We start from the raw sequence: 17500 nt of genomic DNA, 5'->3' as shown, positions 1-17500 counted from the left end.
CTCGGGGTGCTTCAAGGAAACCCTTTGATGGAGGTAAAGATGAGTTCAGCCATTTAAATTCATATATAATTTATAGATGAATGCAGTGTAGGATCTTTTGCATATATAGAAATTCCTAGAAACATTCTGATTTTTTTTTGTTCTGGTGCAGGTACAGTGACTGTCACAGAGGATACTTATGGAAGAGAATCTCCCAAGGAACTGCTGGACAATGCAACAACCTACAGTGAGCAAGAGCCACAGACTCATGAGGATTTGTGGACAGAAGGACCCTATCCACACAAGAGTAACTTTAAGTATGTATGTGTGTGTGTGTGTGAGTGCGTGCGTGCGTGCGTGCCTGCGTGCCTGCGTGCGTGCCTGCGTGCGTGCCTGCGTGCGTGCCTGCGTGCGTGCGTGCGTGCGTGCATGTGTGTGTGTGTGTGTGTGTGTGTGTGTGTGTGTGTGTGTGTGTGTGTGTGTGTGTGTGTGTGTGTGTGTGTGTGTGTGTGTGTGTGTGTGCGTGTGTGCGTGCGTGCGTGTATGTGTGTGTGTGTTTGTGTTTGTGTTTTTGGCTGCTGTGAAGATAAATTTTGTACATTTTGCATTGGATTGATCTTGTACTTAGTAATGTCTGATCATAATCTTCAATAAGGGAATATCATTCTTAGGGCAGGCACGTGATTTGATATGATATATGTAAGTCATTAATCTTGTGAGCCTGTTTATTTATGTACACATTTATTTACTTACCTGTATTGCTCCTCTTTCCATGCTGCAGACAAAGTCAAGCAAAGAATTCCAGAAGGCCAAAAGTGGATCCCCGTGAAACATCAGTATTATTATTTCCAGGTCAAGGTACACAATATGTAGGTGAGTAATGTGTGACTCATTGCCTGTTATACACTGCAGGCAATATTTTTATTGTTAATTCTGCACACTATGTTGTTTTTTATTTCTGTATATCCAAGCTCTGTCTGATACCATCTTGTACACTGTATATCATCCAGATTTATTATATTTTATTTCATTTTTTCCACAGGAATGGGTAAGGAGCTACTGAAGTATCCAAACGTAAATGAGATGTATGAAGTAGCCTCACAGATCCTTGGCTACGACCTCCTTGAGATTTGTCTCTCTGGCCCATCAAAGCAGCTTAGTAAAACCATTTATCAACAGCCAGCCATTGTTGTGTCATCTTTAGCTGCAGTTGAAAAGTAAATATTCACAGAGTATATTTAATTAGCTTTGTTATTTACATTTGATTGAAGTTGTAGATTTCCCTGTCATCTTGAATTATGTAATAGATTTGCTAAGGATTCATTAAGCATATATATTATGCATTGAATATGCAACTAATATGTCACATATACTTCTAGAATGACATTTTTTACTCCACACTATTGTAAATCGTAAATTCAAAGTCCGTATGAGGCTACTTTTTCTTATCTTTCTTCTTGCGCAATTTTCTTAGACTACGGGAAGAGAACCCAGCTGCCTTGGAGTCTTGCATTGGTGCTGCAGGATTTAGTGTTGGAGAAATTACTGCGCTTACATTCGCTGGTGTTTTTTCTTTCGAGGATGGTAGGTTGTATTTTGCAAACAGCAGAATGTAGTTGATTAAGGATAACAGTTTTCCGAAGGTAAAAATACTACTTTTTAATGCAAGTAGTAGGAATATGATTTTTTGTAATGCCTTATATTGTTGATATTGACTAGTTGTTTGGTACTAGTTTAAAGACTGTCATATCTAACAGAAATATTTGGTGCTGCTTCTCACTTCATACCTACTTTTAGATATTGTCTATAAGAGTTTGATTTATTTAACTCTCCTGTATCTTACAAAACATTAAACATTGAAAAAAAGAAAAAAAAATCATATTTAGATATGAGAATAAATTACATTTTATAGCCATAAGATTGGTGAAGGTACGGGCCGAAGCCATGCAGCTAGCATCAGAAATTGTTCCAAGCGGCATGATGACCGTTTTTTATGGTCCTGATTCGCGGTTGGGATTCGCATGCTCAGTCGCCAAGGAATTTTGCCAGAGACAGGGATTAACGGAAGCAGACTGTCGTATTGCAAGCTACCTCTACCCACACTGTAAAGTGGTTGCTGGAAATGAGGAAGTAAGTTGTTCTGTTTTGTAGATATTTATATGTATGTATATTTTCTTTCTTTTTCCTTTTTCTTTTTGTGAGAAAATAAGTTCAGTGCAATGTTCATTGTTCCTGCCTCCTTTTTGATCCAGTTACTTTCATTTTCATTTTCCTTGATGTTTTGTTTATATGGCATTTATCTTTTGCTGTTTTTATTGACTGTTTCTTGTGTGTATGGATATTGCACTTCCATTTACATTTCTTTTCGTTCAGAATTAGATTTTGTAGATTCTCAGCTCTTAAAAGGAAAAAGTAATGTATAGAATCACTTGCTTTTTGCTTTGTCCCCAGGCTTTGTCTTTCATTGAGGAGAACAAAGCTGACTTCCGCCTGAAACGTCTCAAGCGATTGCCAGTTTCAGGGGCCTTCCACACAGATCTCATGTTGCCTGCCATCTCAGCACTTAAGAAGGTGAAGAACAAGGCATTTTATAGTATCTCAGATTATCTTTGGCTCCTATTGATGATGGTACATTATTTTTGGCTCCTATTAATGATGGTACAAAAAGGAAAGATATTTCATATCCAGACAAAATTCAGAAAAAGATGAAAAAAATCCTCTTCAGAATAACACATGCTATTTTCCTCCTCTCTTGACAGGTTTTAAACACAATAACCGTGGAAAACCCGCTCATTCCAGTCCACTCCAACATCGACGGCAAGTATTACAAGGATGCGGAACAGGTCAAAAAGCAGCTGCCAAGACAAATTTGCAAACCAGTTAAATGGGAGCAAACAATGCACATTTTGTATGAGAGAAACAGAGGAACTGCTTTTCCACTGACTTTCGAATGTGGACCTGGTAAATCCTTAAAGGCTATTCTGAAAATGTGTAATGCCAAAGCCTTTGATTCTTGTTCTGCTATAGAGGCATAAATTACTCTTAAAATATGCTAATTGTGTGTATATACTTTTTTTTTAAGAGAGAAAGAAAAAATAATAACTACATGCAACAGAAACTGAAAGCAGAAACAAATCTCAAGTGTACAGAGTTAGTTAATAAAATGTGTAAATTATGTAAGCCTCTTCATTTTTTTCTACAGTAGCAAGAAGCCTTTTATTCCATATATAAAAAAGTCTTAGGAAGTTTAAATCTCCTATATCATATTTTCATATTTAACCTTATTAGAATTTTATGTAATGCAGAACTAATATAGAACAAAGAAAACTAGTTATTGTAATTGCTGACCTGTAAAAATGGCATTAATCTCCTTTAATTCAGACAGTATTTAGGATATCATGGCTTCAACTTTTTTTCAATGTTGATCTCATATCATGCTATTGCTCTGCTAAACTGCAGTTTTCCAAACATGAAAAGATGCTATTTTTCTTTGCCATATTTCTTCCTTTCATGGAAAATATGAAGAAATTAGACCAGATATACATCCTGATCATTTTCATTCCATTTCAGTCCAGTCTCATCTTTATTGCTCAAAAAATTTGAGTATTAAAAAGAAAAAAAATGTGCCTTATATTTGAATTTGACAGGATACCAACTTATACATAATGCATTTATTTATATTAAATATTTATTGTATTTCAATAAAAATACAATGATATATAAGTTGGAGTAATAAGATATTCATAATATATTTTCTCGGAAATTACATTAGGAAGGTCAAAATCCCTTTTTTTTCTCAGCATATTGAGTTATGGGATATGTTGTAATTTTTGGCTCGTGAAGTGGAATTAAATGCATTTTATTCAGAAGAACTGTGATTGAGGTGTTTATTGCCCCTCTTTTTTATTCATCTCCAGAATTGTCTTTTTATTTCTTTCATGAAAAAATGCAGAAATCAAAAAAGTGGAACAGACCAACCCTAATCACAGTCTGAATGTAAAGAGACCAGTTCCTTGTTCACCAATCAAATTATGACCCAAGTAAAATCAGGAAAAGGAGAAGAGTCTCTTCCTGTATTTTTTGACTGATTAAAATGTGTTAGATGCATTTTATTTGGAAAAAATTATCAGGAAACAATTCTGCTACTTCTTTTTGTTTACATCTTGTATTCTTATAACTCTCCAAGATTATGTGTTTTCATGTGAGAAAACTGAATTATAATGAAAAGTGGTCAAGCTTTTGTTCTTCTTCTTCTTCTTTTTTTTTTTTTTTTTTTTTTTTTTTGCTACACTGCATTAGATACATACAGAATTTCTCATTCAGGTTCTGAACATGAGAGCGCTTCACATACTCCCTTTTTTCTCAGAATATGTGATAAAAATTTAAAAGAAGAAAACAGGTAATACTTTTCCAGCTTTATAAGAAAGATTAAGTAGAAATCAAACCAAGATTATGTTTAATTTAAGAAATCAGCACTGATGATATTTTCTTGATCTGATAACTATATACTCTTAAAATTAAGTGATTCACATTGGCTTTGGGTGACCACAGAGCAAGGAATTCACACAAGGCAATTTGTAACCCCTTAGATCAGGGTGCCATGACCATCACACCATGAAAAAATGGCTGAGGGCCATGTGACCAGAATATGCTATTGTGCAAGTGTGACAAGAATGACACACCTTGAGTGCACCAAGTATTTGTAGGAAGATATGACTCGGTGGGCATTTAGGAAGGGGCTTGCATTATTTCCTTTGGTAAATGACTGTGGAATGTACCGTCTGTGAGCCATGACTGGAAGAGCACTGGTTCTATGGAGGACATCATTTCCATGGTCAGGGTCCTATTCCTACCTTCCATGACCAGAGACAGAGGGTGTATTTAACCCATCCGTCCCGGGTGTCACATATATGAGACACAAGGAAAAAATAAAGAGTTTCGGGCTGCCCGCCAGTGCGATGCTGTCTCGGAGCCGTGCTCCGCGGCAAAAGCGGCGGGCGGCCGGGCGGGCGGACAGACTCCGGGGAAGCTCCGCCCGCCGATTTTGTAGCTTCCCGGATTTTTTTAATTTTGGCTACAAAATGTACCCCGGCGCGGGTGGGTTAATATGAAAATATAAAAAAATTGCATAACAAAATGCTACTTCATGTTTTTGTTATTGCATTAAGTTATAAACTATCTACAGATATGACATGGAGTCTGTGCAAAGAAAACAGTCTACTATCATCTTAGGTATTGGATGCAAATTCTTAAGAAAGCATCTAAATCTGAAAAAGGAAAGCCATACGTCACTTAATACATTACAATACATCACTTGAAATACAACATAACAAGAACATTGTATTTAAGACATCTGGCCTTCCTCATAGCATGCCATAAATGAAAGCTTTAGAAAATAGTAGCATTACTCAATATATGACTGAAATCCCTAGAGCATCTGTCACATATCAGTCGCCTCAATCTCTAGCAAACATTGTATGTCACACTAATCGGGTCAGTTCAGAGGGCTAAAATATTACCATAAAATGATGAGCTCTCATTTCTGCTGAATTTGTGCTTTTTAATTATACAAATCAATCAGGTAGTCAAACAGGTTTCTAATACTTTTATGCCAATAGCAATTTCTATTAAAGGACAAATATGTACAACTAATGGTCAAATTTTTGAAGAGTAAAATAAATATACAAATATTTGAAATGTAAAAAAAAAAAAAAAAAAATTATCTTCAATTCAGGTGAAGTAAATTTTTATTTTATTTCTTTTTTTTTTTATTAAGAGGCAATGCTTACATAAAAAACATCAGCACCATACTACACTTACATACAAAGTAAAGCTTCCTTAATAAAGTATTTCATGCTAAACTAATGATCATTATTAATTGCTTTCGAGTCTGCATTCTGCAAATACAATATCATGAAATTTGAATACAATTACACCTACTTATCTTAGTAGTAATTAATTCTTTTTCAAAATATCAAAATGTTCATCTACAGTATACATACATATGATTTTACAATTATTCTCTGTTGCTGTTATTCCCTATTGCTTAAAAAAATAGTGGCTGCCTCAAGAAACAATTATTTTATACAATAGTTATTCATTGTATAGTAGTACAACAATTTCAAAGATATTACAAAACCACTGTAGATAGTGACGGGCAACCTGGCAAGAAACTGGCATGCAAAAGTGGTGCGTCTTGCATAAGGTTACTGTTTTTAGATCTTATTTTCTTGCCTGATCTACCTTTAAAATTTTGAAAACACAGTGTGCCTTTTACGGAATTAAAAATACACCATGGATTTAAAAAGCACAAACAAAAGGGCTGGTGGTTTATGGTTTAATGTGTTCAAACTCAAAGTAGTCCTTATAGATTTGATGCATTATCAATACTTTTAAATTTTCCGCTCCAAGACTAAGCCACAGCATCCATGCAATATCACCACTATGCACCACAGTTTCTGTTCTTCATTCTAAATTTAATTATTATATACTGTATATCCTCTGTTGAACAGGCAACTAACATGAAAGGAAAAATGGGAACAGATACACATTTACTTGCTGAAATACTGTAAATATTATTAATTATATTTGATCACAGCCATCTATGATTACTTCCTTACTGGGATAATATGAAGGAAAAGTATGCATTTATAGTCTTTGAATGCACAAACCCTATTCCCTTTCCTAAGCCTAAAATCAGAAATGATATGAAAGCCAAAGCAAAGACAGCAAAATCACAGCATTCAGAAACATACTTGAATCAAAACCAACAGTTCTTGATGACAAAGGTATCAACAGGAATGAATATGGCATAGGAAGATTCAATACGGGAAGAAACAATTGCAATACTACTGTCAACAAAGGGTTGATTTCGATCATTTTTCAAAATATTTTCAAAAGGGTGTCCAAGAGCTAATTGCACCTATGTAATATCTGATATAGGCTGAAAGGTGAAATACTGAAGAGCACCTCACTTACATCTTTCTCACCTGAAAAAAAAAGAGAGAGAGAAAAAAACCTAGTGCAACTATGAGTACATGGACAGTGAGACAAATTCACACATTCAATTCAAAAATGAAATCGCATACGAAAAAGTGTACTATAAAATGCAAACAGAAACACAACACAGGCCGGATAAATAATTCCGAGAAGCTTCACTCAATTCAGTAACCACTTTACTGTGGGATGAAGAGACACAAGATTTTTTAAGTAAAGAAGATGCACGGTATGCTTTGTATATAGCAGGTGATTAAACCTACGCTCTGTTAGGATGCATTCTAAACGGCATTCTAGTAGGGGCTAGGGGTAGGAAAAGAAAAAATGAAAGAAAAAAAGTAACAAATAGGATAAAAACTGAACACCTGTGTGGCAATGATATTACATAATTAAGTTCACATCTGCCTATCTAATAGTCTAAAAAATAATCACGTGACAAACAAATCGCGCAGAGCTGAATTAAGACGTAAATTGAAAAAAAATTGTTTTTACTTTTCAATCTTAAAGCATTATAACCAGTTACAACTAATATTTTGATTTATCTTACAAGGTTATCTATCTAAATTCTTATGCTAGCATCTGATATCTAATCTTAATCATTACCTAGATGAGAAAATAATTTTAAGCTTAAATACACTTTTTTTTTTTTGTTGGTTTGTTTTTTCTTTAATTATAAAGAAAATACATTTCCTCTTACCAGTCTTTGCATAATGCAAATGTAGAAACACTTAATACCTAACACTTGTTATCAAAATATCTTATCATATTCAGTTACTAGAATGTATACTACAAATATTTCTAAATTTCAGTTAGATAAACCAGAAGACAAATCATATTATTGCTTTACAATCATAAGTTAATGCCTAGAGATTAAATTAGTTTTAAGCAAAGACATATAAAAGTCACCCCCAAAAAAATTATAACAATAATCATACAATCAAAATTGAAAAAAATATATATATCCAAGAGCCATTTAACAGTATCTGCCCAGCTTCCTTTATATGTGCTCTACAAAAAATATATATATTCAGGCCTGTAATTTGTTTCTCGAGAAAGAGATTACATTGAAAATAATCAGAAAATAAGTCAGTTCTCAGACAGTTAAAGCAATACTATCTATTTCAATCTTATACAAAACATTTTCCATTTCCATGGAAAATAAATAAAATAGAAAGGCACCATTTAACTATATCTTCATTAAAACACTAAATTTTCTGAAGATTTTCATCTCTGTTTATTACATTACAGAGACTGAAAAAAAAACTTCCCATTCAATCCACAACAGAAAAAAAAGTCAACCAATCAATTAATACCAACACTTAAAGTGACTAATTTCACTTTGCCGTAAAAAATATTTAGCCAAAAACTGGCATCAGTAGTGTTCCTCAAAGTAATTTTTGACATCTTACCTGTCAACCTTCAAAAATGTTCTGTTGTTCCAAAGATGAAAAAAATGGCTAATCCCAACTGCAAAATATAAAAAGTCAAAACACCAGCCACAACTTATCTCTTAGAGGGCAATTTTGGAAGATTCAAATGGAGTAGTAAAATCACATCAATGATTTTCTGTCCTTGCATAGAACATGAAACAAATCAAGAAGGGTGATGAACAGACTCCAATTTAGAGATAACATGAACATAATACAATTGTTACCAACCATAATTACTGAAAAGTAATAATGATAAAAATCTAAATAAAATAATCATTAAAGTAAATGAATGAAAACAAAACTCAAACTGCTTAAATTGAAAACTACAATTATATCTCATATATATGAGAGGAGTTCAGTACAAGGCAAACATATTGCACACGATAACAAAGAATTCAGTAAAAAAATAAAAATGTGAATCACCATATGAAAGAAACTAAATGTACTTCAAAATGAAAAAGGTGCACCAAAAATGCATTAAAAATGCAATATTTATCATTCCTTTCACAACTTCAGAGTTAACCTTTGTCTGCACATAGAGTTTAGTTACTACATGAGAACTACAGTACAACAAGTATTGACAGATCATTGTGCTGGCAGTTTCATTATTTCAGTGTGCACAAAGAAGTGCACATACATACATGCATGCACAGATGCACACAGGCAAGCAAACATGCATGCTCCCACACTCACTTCACTCATGAGTAAAGTCTTTAAGTAACTTTGGGCAAGAACTTATCTTCCATGCATACATTTCATGATATACTTTACAATCAAAAGGAAATATGCCTCTCTCTGGCACACATGATTTTCCAATACATTCACACTTTTTTAAAACAAATATGCAAACACAAATGATACATATCCTTGTCAACTGAAGTCTTTCCGTAATTTGAGGACATGTGCTTGCCTTCTTTCTCTAATGACAACGAGAGAGGAAACTTCAAACAGAGAATATAAAAGCACCATATTTTTTCTTAGAAATTAGGAACTGTTTCATCTACTACTCTTCCACCAGATAATGCAAGACATTATCATCCTTAATCTTTTGGTATATCATTACAATCAGTCAAAAAAATCCAATACATAACTTTCATCTTTTGCTTACTGACACAAAGAACCTGAGTCTTGATACAAACCTTTTACAATCATGGTAAAGAAGGTGCAGACAAAGTTACTGAGGATAATGGCACAGTGGTATAGAGTCACCATTAGCAGATACATTATGTATACATACAAATAAAAAGAACATCACTATGTATACTCATTATGAGTATACTTCAACAGGTTGTCCCCACCTAAAGAAGTGACAAGGACAGCACAGAGGGAAGCATGTCACTGATAGTGTATTTCATGGCTTTTGAATCACAGAACACAACAACGAAGCACTTATACACCTCCTTCCTCTATTGGCAGAGCTCACAGATCATCGTACAGCTCCTCATCACTGCTGGAAGTGTCCATCTCATCACTCTCCCCTTGCTGTACAACACGTTCATTTTCTAATTTAATGTCCTCAAAATTTATATTTCCACTACCCTTTAAACTTTCAACCTGTGGGGAAATGTAAATATTTTAAAGAGGTAATAGACAATGAAAATGTATTATTACAATAATTATACAAATAAGAGGATTAATTAATAAGCAAATATATACAGAAAAAACGTATATACAGGCAAATATGCAATCAATACATAACTATCAATAACAATAACATAGTTATCAAATGAACCATAACTATCCTCCCCTTTAAAACAACATTGTTTTTGTCACTGGAAACCTCTAAGAAAAAAATGAAAGTTTGTATCATATTCACCAGGGTGACCCAGTAAAAGTCAAGAAGATATATTAAAGCAATACCTCAAATGGTGGCTGAGGAACCATAAGGAAGTCCTCTTCATCACTCTCCGACCAGTCGTTCCACACATTTCTGACGGATTCAACTCGATCCAGTGACAAGAAGTCTCGCACTTTCTTAGCGAGGTGCTCTTGTTCGCTGTATGATTAGGAAGGTACACAGAAACATGAATATATGGTTAAACCCTTTGTGTTACGATGGTATGTCATAAATGCCATATCCAGTGTGATTTTACATAATTGATTGTTTACAAATAGATGGCTCCACAACTACTCAGTAACTAAAGAATCAACTACCACTCTTACATATTTCCCCTGTTTACCCTGATATAGCATTTCCTAGGTATAAATGGATGCTTCAACTAGTCTTCTTAAGAAAGTGAAAGCAATACCCTAGAGTATTGTCCTGCTTTGATACTAGTATATGAGCATATTCAAGTACAAAATGACAAGAATAAAAAAGAAAAAAAAAAACTATACAAAATAAGAAGTATTAAAAAAACTTTTTCATTTTGCTTACCTTTTCCCACCTGCACTTGTTTCTGAAAGTGGCATTGTTCCTCCAGCTCTTAAAACCATTGCAACTTGATAGCCATCTTTGTGTCTGTCCAAGAGGAAAAATATTAAAACATGATTCTGTATATATACCACTACCTATCAAACTGGAATTATCACATATTCAATATAACAAAGAATTAATTTGCTATGGAAAGGACATCAACCATATACGCCTCATAAGGTTCCAACAAAATTTACACTTACCCGCCTTTCCCTTGCACAACTGTGACTGCAATGACCGAGCCTGTATCTAGGACGAGAGTATTATGATCAGCACAGCGGCTCGTTAGCCACTCAAACCAATTGCGTCTCGTTATGGTCACTTGACCTTTCTTGATGTCAAACACACAATCCTGGAGGAAAATGTAGAATCAAATGACTGACCTCTATATTCAGTGATGTCTTAGATGTGCATTACTGATAAATGAGTTTCTTTAAAAATGCATATTGTACGATTATTTGAATTTTAACTTTATAACTGTTTTGATACACATGCATCAAGCTCTATTTATTTCCGTAGGAATTTATAGAATTCTATATAAAACTTTAATTCTACAATCACTGGATGACCTTAATATTCCTTTATAAAGATCTTCATTTACACTTACCTTCATTACAATGATTATCATTAGCTTATCTATACTACCAAGCTCCAAAAACTTCACCCGAACTTTTTATCCCTCCGTTTCTTTAACCAACTACACAAATATATCCTTACAGTTTTCATTTACAAAGTCCAAAATGACTTGAAGAGAACATGCAGTCATGTACAGTTTTAAAAATCCTAAATTTCTCTCTCTGTTACTTTACCTCCCAATCATCCAAGAATGTGAGGCCAAGAATGAGACATCCTGTGAGATATGCAATCTTCATAAGAATATGGTCATCTGGGAAGAAAAAAAGAAAAAGAAAATGAAACTGGTTAGTGATAGTTCCTACTTATCCTTTGCTTTCTAAAACAGTACTATGTTCAATCATTCACAGTCTATTGTAACGGTGATGGGTAATGAAAACTGATACATATCTTTTACTTTCTAAAGTAACAATAGGAAGTCACAAAATCTTTGCAGATTTATCATCTTTTTCTTTCTGAATCAATTAATGCCTAAGATTAGATTCTTTGCATAACAGCAGTCTTTAAAATATATAATAATTACATTATTATCTAAAGCACCCTCACCATATAAAGCATTTTGCAAAGGCTCACTTATTTCTAAACCAAGCCAAAATTAAAAACAAAAAGAAATCAAATATGTACATTATTTCAATTAATTACTCTAAAGTTGTTCCCTAAAGCAATTTTTTTTTTCCATACATCCATCTTTTTTTAAACATCATCTATCTATCCATCTATATATATTATTCACATCACTTTTCATCCATACTCGCAAACTTAAGGGGACAGTATGCAATGAAGCCTATAGGTTCCCAATTTTTTAATTGTAAAAAGCTCACATATTGAAACTGCGAGGTCAATTCATACATTAGTGACAACAATAAAGAAAACAAAAATAATATATTAGTGATACTTTCTGGGGTACTACTTGACCCATTCAGCGGTCGTCTTATATCATTTGTGTTCTATGCTACATTTTTCAGGCAAGGAGTACCATTATGAGTGTTAGAAGGATGCCCAGGCAAATCACATTTCAACTGCACAAAGGCTCTAATAACTGAATTTCCAATTTGTTTTCTCTGGATATTTCTTAATTTTTTTGTATTCTTACTTTACATTTCAATCTAAGCCATTCGTATTTGGAATACAGAGTTAAGTTATACATATTCTAAAACATATCAAAGAGCAATGCTTTAATAAAAAGGTGTAGGATCTATTTGAACAAACTTTTATACAAAAATGAGTAAAAATCCAGTAACAGACAGCTGCTATAATACCCATTTCCCAGCAAAGGAAACATTTTGAGATCTATGGTTCATAGGGAAGATTTCTGTCCACACTGTTCCCAATAATATTCATTCACCAAAAATTCTTATATTATCAATTCACTGATAATATTTAATAATCTAATTTCAAACTTTAAAGACTTCCTAAATATTCATCAATCTATAATCTATCCATTTGCTCAAGCCAATAAGAAAGACAATATTCATCAAAATGAAAGGTAAAATTACCTGGGCTATAGTATGAAGCACCAATTCCAATGGACATCACACCTGGAAATGAAAATCATAAAAATTACAATCTATCACTCTGTGAATTTGTCTTTTTCTTTTTGATGTACCTATGAAGATTTTTCCTTTCTTGGCCATAAAGAAATGATATAAATAGAAACAATATAACCTATATTCTTTATAGATAAAATCTCTTCACATTTGTTTGATTTGTAGAGTTTGAAGACTTTCTACATGTACTTTGTCTTCTGGAAAATCTAATTTAAGTATATTTGAACTCATTGCCTCCAGGGTATATGTACCCATTTGTCATGTATGTTGAGAATGGCCATTTAACTGGTAACACATGTCGTGCCTTCATTATCTCAGTCCAATCACTTTCACATGTGGACTTTGCTCTGTAAAAGATGGGAGTTTTTGAAAGAAATTAGGTAAAAAAAATAGCATTAAGGCTTATTATCTCACAGGTCTGAATCAAAGTCACAAAACAAGGCCTCTTCACAATTTTAGCCAGCCTAGAGACATTGAGTTAACATATGGGGAGACAATACTAAGAACTACAAATACTGGACATGTGAACACTGATCAAATGATATGCAAGCTCAAAGAGTAAAGGTAATAAGTTGCGATGTTTCCACCTTAACCTCTCATCGGACATTTTATTCTTTCCTGCCATAGGAAGACAGAATTGAAATATGAGTTGTTCTTTTCTTACTGTATTTATTTTCTTTCAGACACTGCTAAATTTACCAGACTATGATATCATAACTGATAAACTTTTCTTTCATAATCATAAGTGATACATCAAAGTGCAGCAACAGAAAATCAGTCTGCAGCAAATTATAACGACTACTTTAATAAAACTAAACTTTATTACTTAAAAAAATACACATTCAACTCTTTGTCCTGCGATGGTATACCATACTAACCATATCTACTGTGATTTTAGTTCAGTGATTGTGTTTATACATTTGATTCCAAGTAATTTCCTAGTACTTCCTATCATTCACTGCTATCAGCATTTTAAATTAATAATAATCATAACAGAATCAATTTTCATAGCACTGGGAAAAAAACTTGAATTAATTGTTGCACTTCAATTAATTATGGCTACCTGAAGAAAAAAAAGTAAATAAAACAAGTGCTGAAATAGAGTTGAAATCAGGAAGATATATAGGAGGCAAAGCATTCTCCCAACTCGAGAAAAATTTTGTACTGTAGAGCCATCATGTAAGAATGCACTAGGCACCAGAGTGGGAGAGGTTAGACGATAATAGCAAAATTTTTTGGGGAAAACAAAAAATCTTGAACCAAAAACTATTGGTCTTATCACTTTCCATGTGACAAACATCTTGAACATGATAAGAAAAATATAATGAAGGAAATATAATAAGCAAGTTTCCAGAGGCTTGTGAACTTGGTAACCTAATCAAATAATCAAAAACATTAGGATAGGCAGTATCAGACATTAATGTAAAGCTGTCCTTCCATTTCTGGAGTGTATACAGATCAAGAAATATATTACCATTAAAGAGTTTAAGGTTTAATTTATACCATTTTAGCCTTCTTCTCACAATGCAGTGTAATACTGTGAACAATTGTTTCAAGGGATGTCACAATAAAACAGAAAAAACAGGTATACATTTAGTTAGAACTGGCTGATTTACACAATGATTCTGGTAATTGTTTCAATCACTTGCTTGCAATGGATAATAACAATACTGGATCCAATGGATTCTTCTCATTTTCTACTACTCACACCTATACGAAGCATGCCACAGAAACACCTCCCCATACCCCACAATCCTGGCCTCGTTAGGAGGGGAGAGCATGAAGGTTACCAAGGGAAATTGTGTTAAAATATTTAACATATGTATAATGTCACAATTCTATCTAATGAAGGGGGCTGCACTCACTAGAACCCCACATAGGACTATTGTCACCTATGGCAGGCCAGGCTGCAGGATTGATCACAGGGAAGCAAGTTTTTAAAAAAACATCTTTAAAGTAATAATGCAGTAAGCAGTGCCCTCCCCACTGACCTATAAGATGAAGATTCATAAATACTGTGCAGTACTTGGGGTACAGCCCCTTGGATCGATGAAAATAATAACACACTCTACTAAGAAAGCAAGCACAGTTCCCAAGGACATGTTACAATCAACTTCAGGGGAGGTAATGATGGAAGCATGAATGGAAAGAAGCCAGCATGTGAAACTAGCATTAGCATTATATGTCATATGCAATTCATGTACTGTGTAGATGAAACAGTACAAGTATGTGTTTCCTCCAGTGAAGATCTGTGCTACATGGTCCACAACCACACAGATCTTCCAAATGCACATCTAGAAGATGTAGAGAGGGCTCAATGTGAGGGGTATTCTATTCCTTCTACGATTTTGTACAAGATGTGTAGTTCTCATGAGGCTCTGCTTGAGCTGTGCTCCACAAATGGGTTAATATGTTGAGAAAAGGCCTTCTTCATTTCAAAGGTAACTTGTCAAAAGCTCTATCTTGCCATGAATACGAGGAGGATTCTTTGTTGTTTAGGTTAGAGGATACAAGAGCAGCACTGGGGGGTAGTAGCCTTATCATGGGAGGGTTGCCTATATTGAATTTATAGTTCATTTTCAAGTTTTTGGAGTATAAGGGGCATTCTCAGGAAAAAAAACTATAAACATGAATAGTAGAGGGGGAAAAGGAAACCACCAGTACTAGAATTTACATGGTTTGTCACACACGTGTCTGAAACTATTGCATTAAGTGATTTCCTTAGGTCTCATAAGTTGCCACAATAAAGTTGTCTGCTGAAGAAAACCTAGAGCACAAAGCACAAAAGCCATGACAGTCCTTCATTAAGTAATATTCTGAATAAATATGAAAAAAATGATAATGAGAAAATCATCTGTCAAAACAGCTCTCCATTACCACTCCAACTATTTACTGTAACCTATGCTTTTATAAATCAGCCTTTTCTTTACTCTAAATTCATAAAGGCATCCCAAGATAATGCAAAAGTAATAAAAACTTATCATAAAGGTCGTTAATGCCTGTTTTCCGCTATGCAAATGACATGCAAATAAGGGTGACCAATCATTTTTATCCTCCCAAGAAGAACCAAGAGGAAGACAAGAATCCTCGTAACAAATCAAAATTACAAAAGACCCATTTATCACAATCAGACTCCGAAGAAATAAAACCTCGCTCAGTCAAACACAACACAAAAAAACACAGCATCATCCTCCATTCCACACACGCGAGCCTGTCTCAACAAGTCCACCAACACACAACCACCGAAATTCACCCCAAAAAACACCTCAACCGCCACACCTAGACCCCACACACAAACATTCAACAACACAGGAGATATTCACCGACGAAAATACTCCATGACTTCGTCCCAGGAGCCACAGAGAGGTGAAGAAGTTCCGGACTGTTGAAAGCCACGTTCATCTTGCGCCCTTCGTCATAGTCGTCTCTCGAGCGTTTGTTTACATTTGTCAGCTGATGAGGGGCGACGCGGGGGGAGGGGGGAGGGAGGAGGGAAAGAGGGGGAGGAGGTGGTTTGTGGAGAAAGAAGTAGAAGGGCGACGCCGGGGAAGGGAGTGGGAAGGGGGGAGGGGGTTGATAGGGTAGCGGGGTGATGCTAGTGGGGGAGGGGGGGTTGTAGATAAAGGGTGATGTAAGAGTGGAGGGAAAATGGGGATTTGAGGAGAAAGTGGAGACGCGGAGGGGGGAGTTTTTTTTTTCTTTTTCTTTTTTGGATAGAGACGCGAGAGGGGAGGAGGAGAAGAGGGTCGCTGGACATAAGTGCGAAGCAAGGGGTTGGGAAGAAGGATAAAGAAGGTGATGCTGGGGGAGGAGAGAAAAGAGCGCCGTGGGGGGAGGGGGTGAAGAGTGCTTGTGGATAAATATAGGGGAAACGCGAAGAGAGGATAAGGGGGAGTTGTGGATAAAGGGGTGATGCTAGGGATGAGAGGGGAGGTTTGTGGATAAAAAGGTGACGCGGAGGGGTTGGATAAAAGGGGGTTTGTGGATGAAAAGGTGATGCTGGGAGGGGGAGATGAAGAGATGTTGGAGATGAGGGAGAAGGGGGCTTGAGGCTAAAGAGGTGATGCTTGGGGGGGGGGGGATTTGCCTTGCAGAATTAGACCTTTCTTATTCTTCATAATTTTTTCTCTCTCTTCATTTTGTTAAACTAATATCAAAAGAGCTTATTTTGGATCCATTTCTAGTTAATTTAGTGTCAGCAATGAAATATAACATCAGATGCATTGATGAAGTGAGATCACTGTTTATCTCGAATGTATTTTCTGATAAAACTGTCAGGAGTAAAGCAGGGTCCATATTGATAAGATTTTTTATTAGCTTTCAGCTTATCTTATCAAGTACGGATTTAATTATCTAAATATCAGTTCAGCCATTGGCCTTATACCCGACATTACCCACTGGTAATGTTCTCTGTAATGACAGTGCTGGATGCCTCCCATTCAGCAAATGAGGCGGGCTGAGGGTCCTGTTGGAAGAGTTGCGGGTATTGGAACCGGGGT

The 17500-nt window shown here is 35.0% G+C and overlaps 3 protein-coding genes across 4 annotated transcripts in view; 2 read left to right on the top strand and 1 right to left on the bottom strand.

The window, feature by feature from the left end:
- beg (malonyl-CoA-acyl carrier protein transacylase beg) overlaps positions 1-3154 on the top strand; it is a 5360-nt gene extending 2206 nt beyond the window's left edge. For both annotated transcript variants that reach the window (XM_027357037.2, XM_070139893.1), the window contains exons 2-9: positions 1-33; positions 152-296; positions 761-852; positions 1022-1196; positions 1454-1563; positions 1892-2109; positions 2431-2550; positions 2739-3154. The exon at positions 1-33 is cut by the window's left edge and continues 129 nt beyond it. In XM_027357037.2, coding sequence (XP_027212838.2) covers positions 1-33; positions 152-296; positions 761-852; positions 1022-1196; positions 1454-1563; positions 1892-2109; positions 2431-2550; positions 2739-3014 — 1169 coding nt within the window. In that variant the 3' untranslated portion in view covers positions 3015-3154. The remainder of the gene's footprint in view (positions 34-151; positions 297-760; positions 853-1021; positions 1197-1453; positions 1564-1891; positions 2110-2430; positions 2551-2738) is intronic.
- Positions 3155-5723: 2569 nt separating this feature from the next.
- Positions 5724-16572, bottom strand: LOC113805952 (cytochrome b-245 chaperone 1). Its single transcript, XM_027357036.2, has 7 exons — positions 16325-16572; positions 12951-12992; positions 11631-11707; positions 11025-11173; positions 10783-10866; positions 10266-10401; positions 5724-9959 (listed from the first exon to the last, which is right to left on the bottom strand). Exons 1-7 carry the CDS (start codon positions 16401-16403, stop codon positions 9825-9827), a joined length of 702 nt encoding a protein of 233 aa, XP_027212837.1. The 5' UTR covers positions 16404-16572; the 3' UTR covers positions 5724-9824.
- Positions 16573-17361: 789 nt separating this feature from the next.
- LOC113805950 (progranulin) overlaps positions 17362-17500 on the top strand; it is a 20924-nt gene continuing 20785 nt past the window's right edge. The window contains exon 1 of the mRNA XM_027357035.2: positions 17362-17500. This exon is cut by the window's right edge and continues 184 nt beyond it. The gene's annotated coding sequence lies outside the window, so the exon portion shown is untranslated.

This window comes from Penaeus vannamei, chromosome 26 (genome assembly GCF_042767895.1).
Source record: "Penaeus vannamei isolate JL-2024 chromosome 26, ASM4276789v1, whole genome shotgun sequence".
Lineage (NCBI taxonomy): Eukaryota > Metazoa > Arthropoda > Malacostraca > Decapoda > Penaeidae > Penaeus > Penaeus vannamei.
Note: the sequence above shows the minus strand (reverse complement) of the source record. Positions and strands in the feature narration are given on the sequence as shown.